Raw genomic sequence first — 20,173 nt, 5'->3', positions numbered from 1 at the left:
GAATTGATAGCAGAATCTCCACTCCATTTCTATTTCCTCATGAAGTAGCTCAATAAAGGTTTGCAGAATGAATGAATTTCTGATGAATGTCTCCAAGTACCTCTCATAAATAAACATTTGATAAATAGAGGCAAATGATGCTAATTGGATGAAGACCAAAGACAGCTAAGAATAACCGGCATATCCTTTACCAACCAATAACTTCAGCACATTTTCTCCTCGACAACTTGTTCTAATACTTGATTTAAAATATGCAAACCTACAACTCTGTCCTCCATTAAAAATGACTTTGTGACCTTATTTGGAATGCCTCTTGGAAAAAGTTTTCAGCCAGATTCCGCGTCCGAGACCCAGGCAAAGAAACGAGGCTACTTGACGGATAGAATTCCCTTGACGTCTCTCGCTCAGCCTCCACCCACCGCGCGGTCCAGCAGGATCGCGGTCGTGCTTTAGCCGGAGTCCCCGCGGCTTCTGGAACCCAGAAGAACTACAAGTCCCGGCAGGCCGCGCGGAGCCTCGGTTTAACTCAACGCAATCGGCCTGTGGCGTAGAGAGGCGTTCCCGGCGAATTCCCCGCTACCCGGCTGCGGCGGCTTCGCGTGCCTCAGGGTGAGTAGGGGCAGCCGGCTAGAGGCCGGCGCAGAGCCCGGGCCGATAGGGCCGCGAGGACCGCCCTGCGCGTGGAGCGCGGGAGGAGCCAGTGTGGACGCGCAGGGCGCCTGCCCTTTCCCTGGCTGCTGCAGCCGCCCCGGGAGCGAACCCCAGCTACGTGACCTTGTCACCCGGGCCCGCGTGTGGCCACGTGGCCCGGGTGAGTCGTAGTGCCCTGCCCCTCTGCAGAGACTGGAGCCTGGCGCACCACAGGGCCAGTGGGGCCAAAATGTAGACCGTCTACTTCGGTGGCACCGTCTGGCATGCGCCTGAGCAGGTGGGCCGAGGGGGCCAGCAGGTAGCTCACCCAGACGCTGTCACTCCCGAGGGGCCTCTGAGCTCCGAGGGGAAAGCAGCAGGCCCGTGGTCTGAACAAGTCCAAGCTGCCTGGGCTTGGTTCGTGCCCTTGGGCGCTTCTGCTCTCTAGCGCTTGGTAGAGTCCTGCATTACCAGCACGCACAATACCTGCGTGTTCCCGACACCTGGTGTGTGGACAGCAGCCTTTGGAAGACACCTAGTACAGCCCTCTACTCTGGATAATGACATTAATTTTTACCAGCTAGGAAGTCCTTCAATTCAACGAGTATTAGCTGATCGCTTTCATGGTTCTTGTGCTGTGATGGGTGTTCAAGAAATATTTGCCAAGTTGGAGTGAATTAGACTTTATGCCTTCGCCCATTTTCTTCAACCGTTTTCTTATTGCGGAGGTTTTTAAACTTCAGAATCACCCGGAAAGCTTGTTACAACACAGAATGCTGGACCTCATCCCCAAGTTCCTGATTCACTAGTTCAGGTGGGGACCATGAATTGGCATTTCTAACAAGCTCCCAGAAGATGGAGATGATGCTGGTCCAGGGACCCATCTCTGAGTACCACTGTTTTATAGGAAACATTCTTGTGAAGTGAATGCACCAACTCTTCCCCTCTGGTTAAGATCCTGGTTTGCCAGTTTTACTTTCGTAGTTATAGTAAACATGTGCATATTACTTTGTACATTGCTAGTTCCCCCCAAACCCCACATTACTTTAAAAACAGATTTTCATGTAGTCTACATTTGTGTCATCTTTCCAGGTGACATCATATTCACTCTTTTTGCATCATTATTTGCTTGGCCGGCCCTCACAGATTTGATATAGGGCTTATGCTGGGAGAGCTTGGTTTTATTCTTCTTGGATATATACTTATTTTCTTGTCAGACAAGGAGCCTATTAGAGAAGAAAAGTGCTTGACTAAAACACCTGGGTTTAAATTTCCATGTTGGAGGGATTCCAGTGGCCCACTTTAGGGTCCAACAAACTGTTTGTTCTACTTTCCTTTCCTCTCTTGGTTGGGAGAAGATGCTTGGAATCATGTTCTGGACCCATCACTTACTAGCTTCCTGGCCTTTCTTTCTTTCTTTTTTTTTTTTTTAAGGAGGTACCAGGGATTAAACCTAGGATGTTGTACATGGGAAGCAGGTGCTCAACCTCTTGATCTCCATCTGTTCCTCCTGGCCTTGTTTCTTAACTTTTCTAAAATCCAGCTTCTTTCTCTGTAGAGTGAGGCTCTAATAGTATGCACCTCAGCATGTTGTTATGTAAGTTATTGAGAGATATTTAAATGCTTACCACTGTACCTCTCCCGCTGAAGCTCACACTTTTTCTTTTCTTGCCTGCTGCTTGTTCTTCGCTCTTAGCTTTTCACTTTTCTCCCTGAGTCTTCCTGTTCCAGGGTGTCCTGAATGGAGGATTCTAATCTTTGCCTGGGTGAGGTTTTCTTTCCCCTTCTACTCTGGGACCTAGGCATCAATTGGGGGGTTCCTTTATTTAATCAAATATTTATTCGAGTACCTTGTCATCGTGAGGATTAGGGGTATGATTAAAATGTGGTTCCTGTGTTGGGCTGCATCACAGTCTGCTGGCTAGGGCAACTAGATGGTCCCCGGGCACTGACTCGGGGTCTTTCCAGACTTTAGGCACCTTGTATTGCTTTTTGCCCATATCAGTGACCAGGTTACCTTGAAGGCTTGATCACTGTCTCTGAGGGTATTTTGAGTCTATTTCTGGTCTTGGGGGGACAGATCAGAATAAATAATCTTTTGTCTAATAGTCTCTAGGACATGGGAGGAGGCTGTGTCTGCTTTATGGAATAAATGGAATTTGAGCCATAAATGCCTTTCCTCTGCCGCCATCTCTGTCTCCGCAGGGAGAGGTGTTTTCAGGCTTCTAGTTTGGGAATGTGGCATGGGGAGGGGGCTGTGAGGCTATAGCCCCTGGTGGCCCCAATCCAGCCTCAGATGGTTAGTAACTGGAAATGCCTAATCACTTACTGACCCCTATGAATAGCAAGTGACTGGTTCCCCATTTAGTTTTGTTCAGGGGAAGGACAGTTTTTGTTTTTGTTTTTTTGACCATGAACTTCCCATTTGTAGACCCTCCCAGACTCTCCTGTTAATCGTTTCACGAACCTGGAGGATTTCTTGTGGTCCGGCGTGATGGGTGCCATTCTGATCCTTATTTGACAATAGAACAGCTGTGTAAACATTGCAGCTCTCCTGAATGTTTCAGAGACCGACATGGGCTGGTTCTAGTGAGGAGCGCTGGTTGATCTTGTGATGTGTTTCCATCTGCCGGGCTTCAGCCCGCTCCTTCCACCTGCCTGGCACTGCTTGGGGGTAGTAGAAGGTCAGAAATCATAGTCCCTGCCCTCAGAGGCTGAAGCAGTTACTCATGACCGGTGGTGAGAACCTTGGTGAACGGTGCCCAGGTGACCTTGTCAGGGGGGCCACATGTCATAAAGAGATGGTCCGAGTGTTTGGCGTGGGAAGGCCCCTTCAAGCCCTTACTCTTCTATTTCCTAGCTGGGCCACCTGGAGCAAATCACTCACCCTCTCTGCTCCTTGGCTTCCTCATTTGTACCTGGGGATAGTAATCGTATTTGTCTTACCTCATGGATTGTGTAGAATATCTATGAGATTGAATGTGAATGGGCTTAGTTATTACTAATATTATTATCTAATGATTAGGATTTCGGATCTTGTTGGTCTCCGATCTCTGTTAGTTGTGTGGGCTATGAGAGGTAACTGATGAAAGTCAAAAAAGGCAAGTAAACAGAACAGTGCAGGTGATTCATTAGCAAAGGGTTTAATAATGGAAGGTGTTTTTCATCGACAGACGTATTTCACGGCTGACAGGGTCTTTTAAAATACCCAGAGGGAAGTAACTCATTTGCATGTTAAAGACTCACTGACACCTTATGGAAAACTCCATCTCCATTCTATTTAGAGACAGTTCGGCTCCTGTATCATCTATTTTATGTATTTCAATTTCTACCTCTTTTATTACTGAGAACATTTGCATGAAAACTGGGTCTTGGGAGTTGTGCCTGCCCCGAGGTGGTCTCAAGGCCAAGGGCGGCCTCATTGCCTATAGGGGACAGGCCTGCAGGATGGTACAAGAAGAGAATGGGGTTTAAGAGAGGCAAGGGATGGGATGTAGTGTTGGGGACGACCATGGGAGATGGCCATCCACTTGTCAGCTATGGGTATGTGATTCTTATTTGGGTCCACACTATTGGCTCTGCACAGGTCTCATGGGGTATTATGGTTTAACCATTCATTCATTCATTCATTCATTCATTCATTCATTCATTCATTCATTCAGTAAATGCTTTTGGAGCACCTACTTTGTGCTAGGCCAGGGATTGGCAGCCTACAGCCCAAAGGCCAAATTTGGCCAGGCCCATCATTGTACATAATGTCAGTGGCTGCTTTTGTGCTACAACCCAGCGTTGAGTAGCCGGGACAGAAATGTCAAAGCCTAAAATATTTACTCTATGGCCCTTTACAGAAAAGTTTGCCAACCCCCATTCTAGGCAGAGAGAATAGCAAGTGCAGAAGCTCTGAGGCCAGAATGTTCCTGGTATGTTTGAGGAATAGCATGGAGGCCAGTGTGGCTGGAGTGGGCCAGGGGGCAAGAAGAAGGGGCTGAAATCGAGAAGAAAAGGGGCCTTGTAGGCCATGCCAATGCCTTTGGCGCTTCATCCAAGTGAGATGGGAGCCATTGGAGGGTTTAGAGCAGAGGAGTGCATGATAGATCTTGGTTTCCATATTGAGAATAGACTGGGAAAAAATTCACTTGGTTGCTTGTTTACTTGATTGCTTATTTATTAGCAGACTTACTTTGTCATTTACTTGTTTTTTTTTTTTTTAAGATTTATTTATTTAATTCTCCCCCCTCCCCCGGTTGTCTGTTCTCTGTGTCTATTTGCTGCATCATGTTTCTTTGTCCGCTTCTGTTGTCTTCAGTACACGGGAAGTGTGGGCGGCGCCATTTCTGGGCAGGCTGCACTTTCTTTCGCGCTGGGCGGCTCTCCTTACGGATGCACTCCTTGCGCGTGGGGCTCCCCTACGCGGGGGACACCCCTGTGTGGGGCGGCGCTCCTTGCGCACATCAGCACTGTGCATGGGCCAGCGCCACACGGGTCAAGAAGGCCCGGGGTTTGAACCGGGGTCCTCCCATGTGGTAGACGGACGCCCTAACCACTGGACCAAGTCCGTTTCCCTGTCATTTACTTGTTAATAAACTCTACCTTTTGTACCTAGTGGAAGAGACAGATAGAGGGCCTACACATGGGATATATATATATAGGACTCAAAATATATCTTGAGATATAGTCTCAAAAACTGCATAATGACACTAGAGAGGGAAGAGTAGAAAATTCTGAGTGATGGGCTCAACAAAAGGCTTCACAGAGGAATAATGAGGGATTGAGCATGGAGGGTTATTTTGGGAGATGAAGCTGGAAAGGTGGGTTAGGATGAGAATGTGGTAGGCCTTGCATGCTAGAGAAGCTGGGCTTTGGGGTAGGTGGAGGGGAGATAGGAGTGATGTGACTGGGTGGTAGGTTAGGCAGAAGATGATAACTTTAGTGGTGGAGTAAAGGTTAGCTGGAATATGGGGAAACGGGTTTGGAATGGGGAGCAGTTGAGCAGTTCAGGCAAAATATGATGGCCCCTTTATTAATTGTGCAAGGTTGTGCCAAATCCTGGTCCCTGGGATGCTAGGAATTCTACACAGGAAAGGAGAGAAAAAGAAACACAACAGGTTGGACAAAGAGAAAGCATAAAATAAGCTGGTAAATTTAAATCTAAATACATAAATTACATTACATTGAAACCAAAAAAGCAACTAAAGGCTGTTTAGAGAAACAGCATAAAATGTAAGTTGAAAGCAAAAGGATGGAAAAAGATATACCCTGTGAATAGTCTAAAAAACATCAGCATGGCTGTTATGAGACATAGACCAAATACACTCTAAAGAAAATGAAGATGAGGCTGTTTGCAGGGACCGAGTCCATATAAAAGAGGCACGGAGCAGGGAGGTGATGGCCACAAGACGGAGTGTTGAGTACAAGCAGACAGGGTGATGGCCTGAACCTTCCTGCTGGGTTTGCGGGCCTGTCCAGCCTACAGATGGCTTGGTGTGCACTTCTCCTGCATGGACTTCTTCCTCGGCCACTGCAGGATGACCAAGGATTTTAGCTTGATGCAGAGTTCTCAAGAATTGAAGGGGAAGGAGCCCATTCGGTATAGTGGCTCCAAAAAGTGACCGTGCAGCCACCTGTTGGACTGAGCAGGTAAAAGCAGGTGAGCAGAAGGCATCAGGGGCCTGGGAGCCACTAGGTGCCATAGACTAGGAGAGAGGCCCTGCTGGGAGCACAAGTTGGGTTGAACAGATCAAATCAGCAGGTGGAAGCTGAGCCTCTTATCTCAAGCACTCTGGCAACCATGAGGAATAAAGTGCAACAGCTATGGTGTTTGCCCTCAAGGAGCTTATAGTCTAGATGAGGAGGAGTCTACGGTAGCTGAAATCTTTTGAAAAGCAGCCAGAATGTGGAGGGTTTACGTGGCCACTCTGATCAGTTGCCTTTTTTGGCTTTGGCCTACCCTTTTTGACCTGGGCATAGAGGGCTGATAATGCCTGCATGTGCATGGTGGTATAATGACAGTTACAAGTAACAATGGTTAACACAGCTTTGTCTTTTCCCTAACATGGCTTCCTTTGGTCACTCCGTATTCCCTTGCCCTCTTTGCTTTTCTTCTCAGCACCTAATACCAGCTGATATTCTAATATATATATGGTTGCTTATTATCTGTCACCTCCTTCGCCTCCTCTAGATTGTAAGCTCCATGAGGGCAAGAACTATGTTTCCTTCACTTTGTCCCCAGTGTTTAGAATATCACCTGACACTGACTTTGAGAGTTGACTTCTGCTAGGTACTATGCTAAGCATTTTATATGTATTATCTCATTTTATCCCAACAATCTTTGAGACAGGATTTTTGTCCCTGTGTTAGAAATGAGGAAAGTGAGGCTCAGTGAGATTAAGGAAATGACCCAAGGTAATACACACTGAGTGGTAGAGCTGGGATTTGAGCCCAAGTCTGATTGACTATGAAACCCTTAACTGCTGCTCTCTTTCTTCTTTCCTTCTGCAGGGTCAGATGCTATGGCCAGAAGGGCACTAAAGTTTGCCTCGTGGACCAGCATGGCTCTCACTGCCTCTGGCTTCTACCTTTACAGTAACAAGTACTGGGACCCTAATGACTTTGGTGCTGTCCGGGTGGGCAGAGCAGTTGCCACGGTAGGTTTTCTCATTTTGGGGGTGGCAGAGGAACTCAGGTATTGTTTGCACATATTCATACATGTACCAGAAGGATACACTGGTCATGCATCTGTGGACATGCATGTGTTTCCTTACATGTGCCAGAGCTCCCTCTACACAGATGCCCGAGCATGGACATGCACAGTCATGGATTCCTGTACTCACTCACACCCTCTGCCATCCTGAAGAAGTCGAATGGGGTTGCACAGCCTTTACCTTTTAGATTCTGTATCTTATTTCAGTGACAGACTCAGCAAACGTGCACAGAAGGAGGTCTTGGTGGCTTTGATTAAATTCCACCAGAAAGCTTGAGTTCTCTCAAATGAGTGTTGTTGGCCATGGAAAACTTAGTTCCTCTCTGATCGCTAAACCGACAGAGAATCTGAGTGGAATATTTAACCTTTAAAGTTTTCTCCAGTGGCTCTAGGAACATCATCTAGTGTGATCGTGTCCCCTTAGCTCTGCTGAAAGTGACTCTCCAGACATTCCTGTGTAATTCTTCCAGCAGTAGGTGCATGCTCTCTTTCCTCCATTATCTGCTGCAGGATGAGCTCATCCTTTCTTTTCCTTGATGTGGACATACTTTGTTTTGGTTGTCTGACCATTCCCTTACTACTCAGTGTTGTCTTAAGTATTCTCCTGAGCCTTGCTCAGAGAGGAGGCCACAAATGTGGTGCCTGCCCTCTAAGTTAAGCTCTCTCATTTTAGAGGCACAGAATCACGATGGATAAATAGGCTTTGGATGAACAGGCTAGGAATATGAAATAATTCCCAAGTGTTTGCTGAGTGCCTTTTTTGGGTCCAGCATTGTCTTCTAAGATTTGCGGGGTAGAAATGAACTGTCTTGCCCAATAGTAGCCCTCGAGAAGTTTCTGGTTGAGGCATGCACACATGAATGGGTTAAAAACAGTCTAAAGTGCAGTAGTGTGTCAAGAGGAGTGACTCAGATGGCCATGGGACCCTGCCACAGGAGCGAGCACTGTGGGCTGGGAGTCAGGATGAGTACCCTGGAGGAAGCCAGGGTTGAACGGAACCTTAGGGATTTGAGTAGTTGGAAAGGAGGGAGGAAGGTATTAACCAGTACTGTATACCAGCTTCTAGGCTTTAAATTCTTGAAAGGCCAGGGCTCTGGTCACATTGCTCAGTAAGCACGTCTTAACTTGTGATTGGGGTTCAACACGTGTATGTCAAACAGGGGGTCCAGCAAAGGAAGACACCCCTCTCAATTTCAACCTTGTCAGCCCCTTACCTTCTATGGTCTTCAGTTGCTTAATTCTAAAAAGAAAGGTCTGGGTCAGATAATCCCCAATGCTCCTCCATGCCCGAGATGTCTTTGTGCCTGTAATTTTCTGATTCACGCAGAACAAGGGGACCTCTTCTAGAGTTTTGGCCAGGGGACCCAGAATCAAAACTTATACACCATTAGATCAAATCAGTACATAAATATCAAATAAGGTTTATTTGTGGTAAAGAGAGGTGGGGTAAATTTGCCTAACAGTGTTCATTCAACTAGCGTTTATTGAGCGTTTACCTTTGTGCCTGGCCCTGGAAAAGGTGCTGCAGGTTCACTGACAGACCTGAAGGACAGGCCCTGTGGTTATTATGCTTGAACGCTAGTGAAGGGAAGACAGTCCATAAGCAAGGAATCAAATGAGCATGCTACGTTTAGATGGTGGTTGTTACAAGTAATTGAGAGTTCCTGGTGTGTGGGGGCTTACTTGCGACTGTGCTTCTCTGCAGAGGTGATGTTTTCTCAGAGCCCTGAATGATGGAAAGAAGGTTGGGGCAGAGCCTCTTAGAGATGAGACATATACTGGCCTGTGTCCGGGGCCTGCAGCTGTGGGGCCTGGGAGAGGAGTAAGAGCTGATGTCTGGGTGCTAAGCCTTCCCCTCCCTTGGTTCACAGACGGCTGCCATCAGTTATGACTACCTCACCTCCCTGCGGAACGTTCCCTATGGCTCAGAGGAGTACTTGCAGCTCCGATCCAAGGTAAGGGACTGCTGGGACCCATCTGAGCCAGGACAGGGCTAGGTACATCCTGAAGCGGCTGCCAGGCCAGCAGGCTTCCTGTGAGCTACTGGAGGTGGACAGGGCCAGTGTGGGGTTTGAGGCTGGGGCCACTGGCAATGGGGGGTTTTGGGAGAAAGAAGGGGAGGACTTGAAGGTGTTCTTGTGGTGATGGGCTAGGCTACCAGGCTGACATCAAGCTGGATCCCATGGGCCTGAGATGGTTAATCTATGAGGAGGCTGTTGGGGAGGCTGGTGTGTGTTTCCGGGGAGTGCAAATGTCTGGGATGACTCAGGAGAGAGGTAGGCTGTCCCTGAGATAAGTCAGCGGGCTTCCAAACTGCTATGTCAGGAAAAACCCAATTGCAAGAGGTTAATTGCTTTCCTATCCTCTGAAGACTGCCTGGGCCTCTTGTAGGTCTGAGTAGAGCTGTCCCTACTTGAGGCAGGTTGATTGATTTTGATGCAGCATCTAGATATCCCAGGGAGGGGGGTGGGGATCAAGCAAGAGGGCATTTTTGTTGGATATAGGTTGAGTTTGGGGTCAAGTGTAGATACCGTTGGTCCCTCCAGAGGAGGGGTTTGTGTTGGATAGACCTTTGTGCCTTTGCTCAGGATGCCCCTCAGCCTGCAATGCCCTTTGCCCCTTAAAAATTCCCTCGTCATCCTTCCTGACTCAGCTTAAACACCTCCCCTTCTGTGGAGCTTTCCTTCCCAGTCATCCTGTGTGGATGGTATAATTAATTTTTAAGTTTTTATTTAAACTTCATTATGGAAATTTATAACCATCCACCAAAGTAGAGAGAATAGTATAATGGAGCCCCCATGGAACTATAATCCATCTTCAGAAATTATCAGCATTTTTGCAGTTTTATTTCATTTATTTGTTTATTTAGTTTTTGCTTCAGATTATTTCCCTATAAATACTTCAGTATGTATCTCTAATGGGTAAGGATCTTAAAAAAAAAAATCACAATACCATGATCATACCTGTAGCAGTTTGATATTATTTATGAATTTCAAAAAAAAATATGGATTATGTTTGTAAACTAGGCTGTTCCTCTGGGCGTGACACCCTTTGATTGTATTAAATTCAAAGGTTTTACATTTACTTGATTAAATCAAGATTAAGGCTTTGATTGGGCCATGTCATTAGGGCATGGTCAGGGTTAAGTCCCTGCCCCCTTGATGGGCTATATAAACAGACACTCACTCAAGAAGACACACAGGAGGGAAGCGGACTTGGCCTAACGGATAGGGCATCCACCTTCTACATGGGAGGTCCAAGGTTCAAACCCAGGGCGTCCTTGACCCGTGTGGAGCTAGCCCATGCGCAGTGCTGATGCGCACAAGGAGTGCCGTGCCACCCAGGGGTGTCCCCCGCGTAGGGGAGCCACACGCACAAGGAGTGTGCCCCGTAAGGAGAGCTGCCCAGTGCGAAGGAAGGTTCAGCCTGCCCAAGAATGGAGCTGCATACATGGAGAGCTGACACAACAAGATGAAACAACAAAGAAACACAGATTCCCAGTGCCGCTGATAAGGATAGAAGTGGTCACAGAGGAACACACAGCGAATGGACACAGAGAACAGACAACTGGGGGGGGGGTGGGAAGGGAAGAGAAAGAAATAAAAAATAAATCTAAAGAAAAAAAAAGGCACACAGGAGAACACAGGCGAAGAAACATGGAAAAAAGAGAGTGCTCTGTAGACTTGACTGAGGAGAGAACTTTCATCCTGGGGTCCCAGAGAGAGCTGAGCCATTTACCTGATAGTTTACAGCTGACCTTGTGAAAAGAACAGAGCAGCTGAGCCTGGAAAGAAACAAGCCCTATGCCAGCCTACAGCTGAGTATGGAAGAAGCTGGGACCACAGAGTCTTAAGAGGAAAGAGGAAGACTGAACCCTTGCAGAGATCAGCATCCATCTTTGCTGAGAAAGCACCTCTTATGGTACCTTGAGTTGGATTCTTTAGGGCCTTGTAACTGTAAGCTTCTACCCAAAAAAAATACCCTCTATAAAAGCCAACAGATTTCTGGTACTTTGCATCACCACTCCTTTGGCTGACTAATGTAATACCTAAAAATTATTATTCCTTAATATCTTCTGATAGCCAGTCCATATTCAAATTTCCCTTGTTGTCCCCCAAATGTTTTCTTTTTAGTGTTTTTTTTTAAATAATTGCATTTTTAAATTTAATTTTAATTTTTTTATTTTTTATTTATTTCTCTCCCCTTCCCCCATCCCTGTTGTCTGCTGTCTTTGTCCATTCACTGTGTGTTCTTCTTTGTCTGCTCCCATTCTTGTCAGCGGCACCGGGAATCTGTGACTCTTTTTTGTTGTGTTATCTTGCTGCGTGAGCTCTCCATGTGTGCAGCGCCACTCCTAGGCAGGCTGCGCTTTTTTCGTGCAGGGCAGCTCTCCTTGAGGTGTGCACTCCTTGTGCATGGGACTCCCCTATGTGGGGGACACCCCTGTGTGGCAGGGCACTCCTTGTGTGCAGCAGCACTGTGCGTGGGCCAGCTTACCACATGGGTCAGGAGGCCCTGGATTTGAACCCTGGACCTTCCATATGGTAGGTGGATGTTCTATCAGTTGAGCCAAATCCGCTTCCCCCCCAAATGTCTTTTTATGGTTAGTTCCTTCAAATCTGGATCCAAACACGGTATGTTGCATCTGGTTCCTAAATTAAAGCTATAATGATTCCCCTCCCTCCATCCTTTTTTTTGAGCCATTTGTTTGTTGAGGAAACCAGATCAGTTAGCCAGAATTTCCCATGCTCAGGATTTGGCTGAGTGCATCCTCAAAGTGTCGTTTAATGGGAAAGACATTCAGATGGTATATAATTTTAAGTATATACATTCAAAATATACAAAACCGCCCTCTTAAAGCTGTTCCTCAGATACCCAGTTTTCTTGCCTGGAGATAATCATTTCATGTGTAGTCTTCCAGGGATATCTTCCTATTTGAAGTTAGTCAATTATCCTCTTTATTCCCACCACAGATAATCATTGATTCCATGTCTTTTTCTTTCTTTAGAGTGTGGGTCCCTTTAAGTTGGTGATTAGGTCTTTCTTTTTAGTAACTTCTACCTCTAGGGATGATGCCTAGGACTGAACTAGTTTAATGTCTGTTTCAATACCAGGCTGCCCCTTGCTAGCCTCTTGTCTTTGGAAAGGCCCCAGGAAGAGTGCAGGGTTTGTAGTCAGAAGACTGAACTGGTGCTTGGCTTTGGGTAGGTCATTTAACCTTTCAGAGTGTCGTTTTCCTTGTCTGTAAACTAGAGGATTCTATAGATACTCTCTGAAACAGTGCCTTGTGGAATGTAAAGCAAGTGTCAAGAATAAGTCAGAGGTCTACTAGAAGGTATGCTCCCTGAAGGCAAAGATGTGGTCTGTGTTGAGCATCTGTGTCCCTGGCCCCTAGAATAGTATCTGGGACATAATAGGTACTGAATAAAGTTCATTGAATGAATGCATGTGTGAAATGCTAGTTTTTATTGGAGGTTCTCAAAGCACCTGCTTCTGGGACTTAATGCCCTCTGCTTTTTCCTGCCCCCTCTCCTCCACCCCTCCATCTAACAAGTGCTGTGGGGCTCGGAACCCACCACAGCGATGTTCTGCAGAGGTGCAAGCAAGGGCACAGGGCAAGACCTCTTCCTTGTAGAATCTGCAGAACAGGCCGGGGCAGTGGGTGTTGTGAAGACAACTGCCCTTTACACGTAAGTCATCTGAAGGGCAGTGGCACCTCAGCTTTTGGAGAAGTTGACAGCTTTGGGGGATGCGATCAGGTGAGTGCAGCCTGGCATATGAAAAAAGGACAGAAAAGTTGGCACCAGATTAGTGGGTGATTTCAAATCCAGGGTGTAGGCTAGTCCCCAGGAGTGGTGCCTGGGAAAGTGGGGGGGGGGGTGGAGGGGGCAGGCTGGCAGTAAATAGGACGAGTAAATACTGCAGGAGTGTTTCATTCCATTGGAGTGCTTATCTGTTCTCATCAGTGTGGCTGATAAAGGAATGAGTGAAGGGTAAAACATAATTATCTCACCTGTCAAGCCAGCATCTCCAGGTCCCAGAGCACATCAGAGCTAGGAGACTAGCTCGGCAGGCAGTGACTTAGAGAAGCACTTCCAAGGTTGGCTCTGGCAGGCCGGGAGCACAGTGACTCAGCTCCATTGACATGAAGAAATTTTTTTAGGGGTATAGTGGCACTTTGCTAGGCAGCTGAGGGGCTGGGGCAGGGCCCAGATACTTTGGAGATCCAGACTCTTGGTGCCCATGATGCTTATAAAGCAAAGAAGGCATGTGTAGTGAACTAACCTGTCCGTAAGACCGAAAGAATCCACTGGTGATATAAGCCTCCAGGCAGTGGGTGTGGAGGAAGCAGGATTAAGTTAATTCTGACCAAAGGGTTGATATGTAGTTGTATTAGTCAGCTGATACAAAATACCAGAAGTCTATTGGCTTTTGTAAAGGGTATTAATTTAGGGTAGAAGCTTAACAGTTACTAGGTCATAAAGAGTAAGTTACTTCCCTCACCAAAGTCTGTTGCCACGTGCTGGAGCAAGATGGCTGCTGATGTCATTGATGTTCCGCTTCCAACTGCTCACACTGTGGCTTTCTATCTGTCTGAATTTCATTCTGCTTATAAAGGATTCCGGTAATAGGATTAAGGTCTATCCTGATTGAGATGGATCATGCCTTAACTGAAGTAACCTCATCAGAAGGTCTTTCTTACAATAAGAATGGGTTAAGTTTAAGACCATGTTTTTCTGGCATATATCCAGCTCCAAACCACCACATTCTACCCTTTGAACTCCAGGAAGATATGTTGTTTCCACATGCAAAAGTCATTCAATCCATCACAAAGTCTTAAGTCATTTCAGTAACAATGCTAAGTACAGAGTCTCATCAAAATTGATTATGGGTGTGGTCTGTGCTGGGCACAGTTCCCTTCTGTCTGTGGACCTGGGAAACCTAAAGAACAAGTTATCTGCTTCTCATATACAAGGAAAGGATAGGATAAACATTTCCATGCCTCTAGGGAGAAACTGGAGGGAAAACAGGGGTCATGGGTCCCAAACCATTCTGAAGTCCAGCAGGGCAAACTCCTGATAGATTTCAGGGTCTGAGAGTTATCTATGGACAGATGTTTTGTCCTTTGCCTGGGGCAGCCCCACCCCTTCCAAGTGCTTGCACAGGGGCCTTGCTCTCCCAGGACACTGAGGCAGGTGCCACCACCTCTGCAACACTGGGGTAGTGGCCATTTTCTCTTCAATTCCTGGGGCACTCGCTCACCCTCTCCAAGCACGGAGGTGGTGGCACTCTTCTTGAGCAACAGGGCGGAAGGCCCGTTCCTCCCAGGTGCAGGGGTGGAGCCACCAGTTCCACACACGGTGGGTCCACTCTCTTGACCCAAGGACATCTCTTTGGTTCATGCCTTGGCTTCCCTAGTTCTGCCCTGAAGGAAGTAATTCTTCCTTCAGTTTGTCCCTGTCCCTTCTTTGTCTCTTTCAGTCCAGGCTGGCAGTGGTTTTGCTCATATGACTCTTGCAAAAAACTTGTAAGCTTTGGGTATAGTCCACAGGGGTCCAAACCATCAAACAAAAAGACTTTCTGCAGATCTTTCCCAGATAACTGTATTTGCAATCCTCTCTTCCATGGAAATTGCTGACTGGTTCCGTATTCAGTTAAATCCTCATATGGAGTCCTGTTCTGAATAGGCTCAGAATCTTCCAAACCATCAATTTCTGGCTTCTTTGTGCCCAGGAGTTCAGTTCTCAGTTTATCCCTCTTCTCTCATATTTTACTATTTGCTGCAAGAATAAACCAGGCTGCTCTTTCACACTTAGCTTGGATATCTCCTCAGCATAAATATACAAATTCATCACCTTCAAGTTCTGCATTCCATCTGACATTGGAGCTCAATTTTTCCAAGTTCTCTGGAACTTTAAATCAAGGATCGCCTTTCCTCCTGTTTCTGATAACAAATTCATTGTTTCCTTCTAAGGTCTCACCAGAAGTATCTTTAGCATCCACATTTCTACCAATGGTCTCTTCAAAGCAATCTAGGCTTTTTCTCTCAGGCACTCACAGTTCTTTCAGCTTCTACCCATTAGGCAATTCCAAAGCCCTTTCCATATTTTTTTTGGTATTTGCAATAGCAGTATCCCACTTTGCTTGTACCAAAATCTGTTTTAGTTTCCTTGGCCACTCAAGCAAGTACCATGTAGTGGGTTGTCTTACACAATGGGAATTTAGTTGCTCATGGTTTTAAGGCTAAAAGAAAGTCCATATTAAGTCATCATCAAGGCAGTGCCTTTTTTTCTGGAAACTGGTGTTCTGGGGCTGATGTTGGTGATCCTTGGTCCTTAGTTTATCACATGGCAAGGCATTTGATGGTGATTCCTGGCCTCTCCCTTCTTTTCCAGGTTCCATTGAGGTTCAGCTTCTGACTGTTCACTATGGTTGTCTCTCTAAATTAGTGTTTCTTAACCTTTTTTGCTCCATAGACCCCTTTGCCAGTTGGGTGAAATGAATACTATAATTTACTTATTATATACATTCATAAGTAAAGGAAATGCTAAATTTCACTTAGAGGTCAGAGAAAATAAGAGATAATAAGTTGATTTTTTTCAATTCAAGCTCACGAACCCCCTGAAATCTTTGGTGTCTGTGGACCCCTGGTTAAGTACCTCTTCTCTAAATGTCTGAATTTCATTCTGTTTATAAAGGACTTCAGTAATACGATTAAGGCCCATCCTGATTCTGTTGGACCACACCTTACCTGAAGCAACCTCATCCAAAGGTCCTGCTTACAATGGGTTCACACCCACAGGAATAGATTGTTTATGACTATGTTTTTCTGGGGTACATACAGCTCCAAACCACCACATATCCTTATCTCATGTACACCCCATGGGGTTTGGGTGGCACTCACCCAGTGCCAAGTCTGGACATGTAACCTTAGACAGGCAATCCATGGAGTCCATTCTAGCCCTACAGATTGACTCGGGGATGGACACCTGTGTCAGTTTGGGCCAGTAAGCATCAGGACTTTTGGGGACTAGCAGCTCTCTCTTTTCTGCTGGTATAACTAAGAGCTTAGGATGTTGGCTTCCTCCAAGTGGTTGCCTGAAGCTTAGGGATGGGAGATCCACTGCGATAGTTACTGTGTGAAGGGAAGGCGGCTGTGAATTGCTGTAAGAACCTTTCATTCTTATCTATTTCTGCTAACCTTTACACCTGACCTTGATTTGGAACCCAGGCTCCCAGCTGTTTCTGGCTTGAATATGGGATAACAATTTTGTTAAGCACTGAGATCTGCATTTAGTGGGAGGGGTCAGATGCTGTCAACCTTTAGAGTCATGGAATATAGCAGGGTGTTTGCTGGGGGAAAAGGGACTCTACTTACCAGTGCATGCTGACTAGAGGAGTGGGGTGAGAGAGTAAGGTAGGGTAGGAAGAAGATGACTGTTACTATTTCACTGAATTTGAGAAAGACATCTTAGGCATCATTTAACTCAGGTCTCTTGTTATACAGACACAGGACTGAAGACCCAGAGAGGTGATGGGATTTCTTTAGGTCCTCAGCAGGTTTGTGACAGATCATGGACTTGATCTTAGACATCTCATACTGTGCCCAGTCTCATGTTCTTTGCACTTTACACCCTGTTGTCTCCCTATTTATCCAATTCCAACCTTGGGGAAAGCTCCAAGCTGGATACCAAGTAGGGACAGACATCTGTGCACTAGCCCTTGCCAACTAGCTGCTGCTGCTGGGGTTGCTCCTTCCTCTCTCCAGGCCCCTTGGGCTGAGCCCTGAGGCTCCAGTGCTGCCTTGGGTGGGTTTGGAAAACAAGGGGGGAGAAAAGGGCAAAAAAGCCTCCTCTCTGGAAGTTCCTTTAACTCTTATTTAATCAAGCAACCAAAGTGTTAATTAAACAAATATTTAGAATATACATTCCCCAGTGCAGGGGAGTGTAGACCCGCCAATGGAAGTGGTAGATGTTAGCTCTTTGCTTCGGGAAAGGGTTTTAACTCTTAAACTACTGACCAACTGCCAACTTTGAGGATAACCATGCCACTAGCTTATTTTAGGTTTGATAACTCAATAAGCCTTTTAAAGAGCTTGCTGGTTTGCAAGGGGATTCGGCAGTGGAGGCTGGCTCATGGGGAATATTCTCTGAAACCTCCCCCAAAGAGGGAACTGGGTGGCCAACCTGGGGCATTTCCAGTCATCTGTTACTTTAACCAACAGTAACTGGGTCTGCTGTGTGCCGGGTCCTGCTCGAGGCTCAGAGGATAGAAAGGGAAATGAGACACAGTCTCTGCCCTCAAGTTGCCCACCGCCTATTGGGGAAGGCAGGCGTGAACTCAACAGCTGTGAAACGATTGATTTGTCTTCATTACAGCTCTGGTCCCTGGTCTGGAATGACTGCTTCTGACCCCTGACAGCAAATAACTCCCAGCCCAAGAGGAGCCGGGGCAGGAGGTGGGCAGGAGCCCTGTAGGGGAGGGGCTCCCAGCCAGCTGAGGGGTGAGGGTTGCACATCAGGGAAGGCTCCCAAGTAGAGGGATCTGCCAGATTGTGCCCCATTTTGTCTGGGTGTGTAGTATTTGAGATCTAGCGAGGAAGCTTTTCAGTGACTTTTCATGCACTGTGTCCCTCCGACCCCCTTTTCCTGCTTTCGTTTGTCATCATGGAACATTTATCTTTGAATGTTCTTTATAAAGGAGGAGGGAAATTGAATCCTTGCCTGGGTTGGTGACTGGCGTTCTCGGAGTTTGTGATAATTTCTGCAGGAGCATGAGCTGCATTTCATTTGCTCTGGTTGGGTCATCTAAGGACCAGGTCTCTGGGAGTAGGGAGATAGGCTGTGACTGAATCCAGCGCCTCCTTTTTAGCTTTCTATGTACCAGACCTTCCTGAGTACTACATCGCAATTCTGTACTTTTTTTTTGCATTGACCCTGACCCCAAAGCCTTTTTGTTTCTGGGAGAGTTCTATAGGCATGGGTTCTTGAGTCTTGGTGTAGTCTGGGGAGAGACTTTGCCTGGGTTCACTCCTATCAGTGGGGGTTCCTGGGGGAAAATATGAAGACTGGATTTTCCCCTTGGGAAGCACTCAGTGTGGTGGCTTCTCTGTGGGTTCCGTGTAGACTGAACAAAGGCAAGATACCCTCTTGGTTGGTTTGTCAGTGACTATGGGCCATGGCTGGTAACAGCATCCTGTTTTGTCATATCTGCTTCTGCTTTGTATTTAAAAAAAAAAAAAGAAATACTTAAGACCTAAGAAAAGATTTGAAAAAAATAATTCATTGATTACCCTTGTACTCATGGCCCCATTTCAGAAATAATATCTTACCCATACCCCTGGGCACTTCTCCCTAGACTTTAGCCTTCTTCCTATATAACCAGGGGCAAGCACTATCTTGCATTCATTGTTTATCATTCCCATGCACTTGTTTATAACCACCTTTTGGGGATTTATATGACGTTTTTCATTCTATTGACTCTTTTCCTTTACTTGGTTTCGTTCTAAGCAAAAATATTTGTGAAATCCAGGTTTGAGATGCTCGCTATCTCTTTTTTGGAGGGCTCCAATGCACAAGCAGTTAAGAGATGTTCTGGTTACCACCTGAAATTGCCTCTTGTACCACTTTTGCCCACCATCGCAGGGTCATGTGTTCAGAAACACAGCCTTGTGACTGACACCTGTAGCAGATGCGGGGCCATCCTCTGGCTTGTACCTGCCGTTGCCTCTGTCCTTCCCCTGCCAATCTCTTTCTAGCTCTTCTCTTCTCCTAGCTCACCCTGTATTGTGATTTGGAGCTATGTACCCCATAAAAACATGTTCGCAAAGTTAATCCATTCCTGTGGGTATGAACCCATTGTAAATAGGACCTTTTGATGAGGTTAAAGTGTGGCCCAACCGAATCAGTAAACCTATTACTGGAGATTTTCTAGAGAAGGCCACAAAGAGAGAATCCTCAGGGAGCAGCTAGATGTTGGAAGTCAATGGAACCTGGAGGAGAAAGGAGAAGATGCCGCCATGTGCATTGCCAAGTGATGGAAAAGCCAAAGACGGAGGGTCACCGGCAGCCAGTCCCAGAATGCTACAGTCTTTGAGAGGAGGTTTCAGAGAAGATTCTCAGTGAGCTAGTCTTTCCCAATCTCAAAATCATGAGCTGTTGTTTAAGCCAACCCACTGTATGGTATTTGTCTTAACATCTGGGAAACAAAAACACCCTGTATATCTCCTGGGGCTGTTCTAGGCTTGAAGATGCCTGATGGAATGGTATTTGCTGTTGCTGCTCAGAGGCTGTGATCCCTTTCCAAGGACCATAGACGTAATGAAACAAAATAGGCCCCTGGGTTCATGGCTGGTGGGAGGCCATTGTTGTGCGCTTGGCCCCTCTCCCTTTTCCGATCAGTGCGATTATGGCCATTAGCCAGTTCCGGGGTTGTGTCTGTGGCTTCCTCATTCACATGGGCTGCCTGGCTTCCCTGCTGCTGCAAAGGTGCTGTCTAACTGCCTCTGTCACCTGGTTCTTGGTAGGTAGGTGAAGGTGGGCAGGTGTCCTGCTCCCTAGACGTGTAGCCTGTGTGTTATGCAAGGTGCTCAGTGGGCCAGGATCTGGAGAACCCCCAGCTTTGGCCTGTGCCTGCCCATCTCAGGCCCATCCTGGACTAATCATGGCTGAGTGTGTCCTTCCACCAAACCCCTGCAGGCCCCTGACCTCCCCTCGGCTGGGCACTTCCACCACATCCAAGCTGTTTTCACCTGTGCTGAGGATAGTGAAGGGAATTGGGATGGAGCTACATGATGAGGGATTCGAGGTAGGCATAAGCGAGAACTTTCTTGCACCTAAGGCG

The 20,173-nt window shown here is 46.7% G+C and overlaps 1 protein-coding gene across 5 annotated transcripts in view; it reads left to right on the top strand.

Moving 5' to 3' along the window:
* The first annotated feature begins 525 nt into the window (after positions 1-525).
* Positions 526-20,173, top strand: part of ADCK1 (aarF domain containing kinase 1) — a 129,927-nt gene continuing 110,279 nt past the window's right edge. The window contains exons 1-3 of one of the 5 annotated variants that reach the window (XM_058292938.2): positions 526-609; positions 7,129-7,274; positions 9,202-9,285. In XM_058292938.2, the coding sequence (XP_058148921.1) occupies positions 7,140-7,274; positions 9,202-9,285 (219 nt within the window). In that variant the 5' untranslated portion in view covers positions 526-609; positions 7,129-7,139. Of the gene's footprint in view, positions 1,445-7,128; positions 7,275-9,201; positions 9,286-20,173 lie in introns of all 5 variants that reach the window. The other 4 variants (XM_058292928.2, XM_058292943.2, XM_058292924.2 and 1 more) reach the window with 4 other exon arrangements.

Source organism: Dasypus novemcinctus, chromosome 3 (genome assembly GCF_030445035.2).
Source record: "Dasypus novemcinctus isolate mDasNov1 chromosome 3, mDasNov1.1.hap2, whole genome shotgun sequence".
Lineage (NCBI taxonomy): Eukaryota > Metazoa > Chordata > Mammalia > Cingulata > Dasypodidae > Dasypus > Dasypus novemcinctus.
This window is presented reverse-complemented; position numbering and strand designations above follow the sequence as displayed.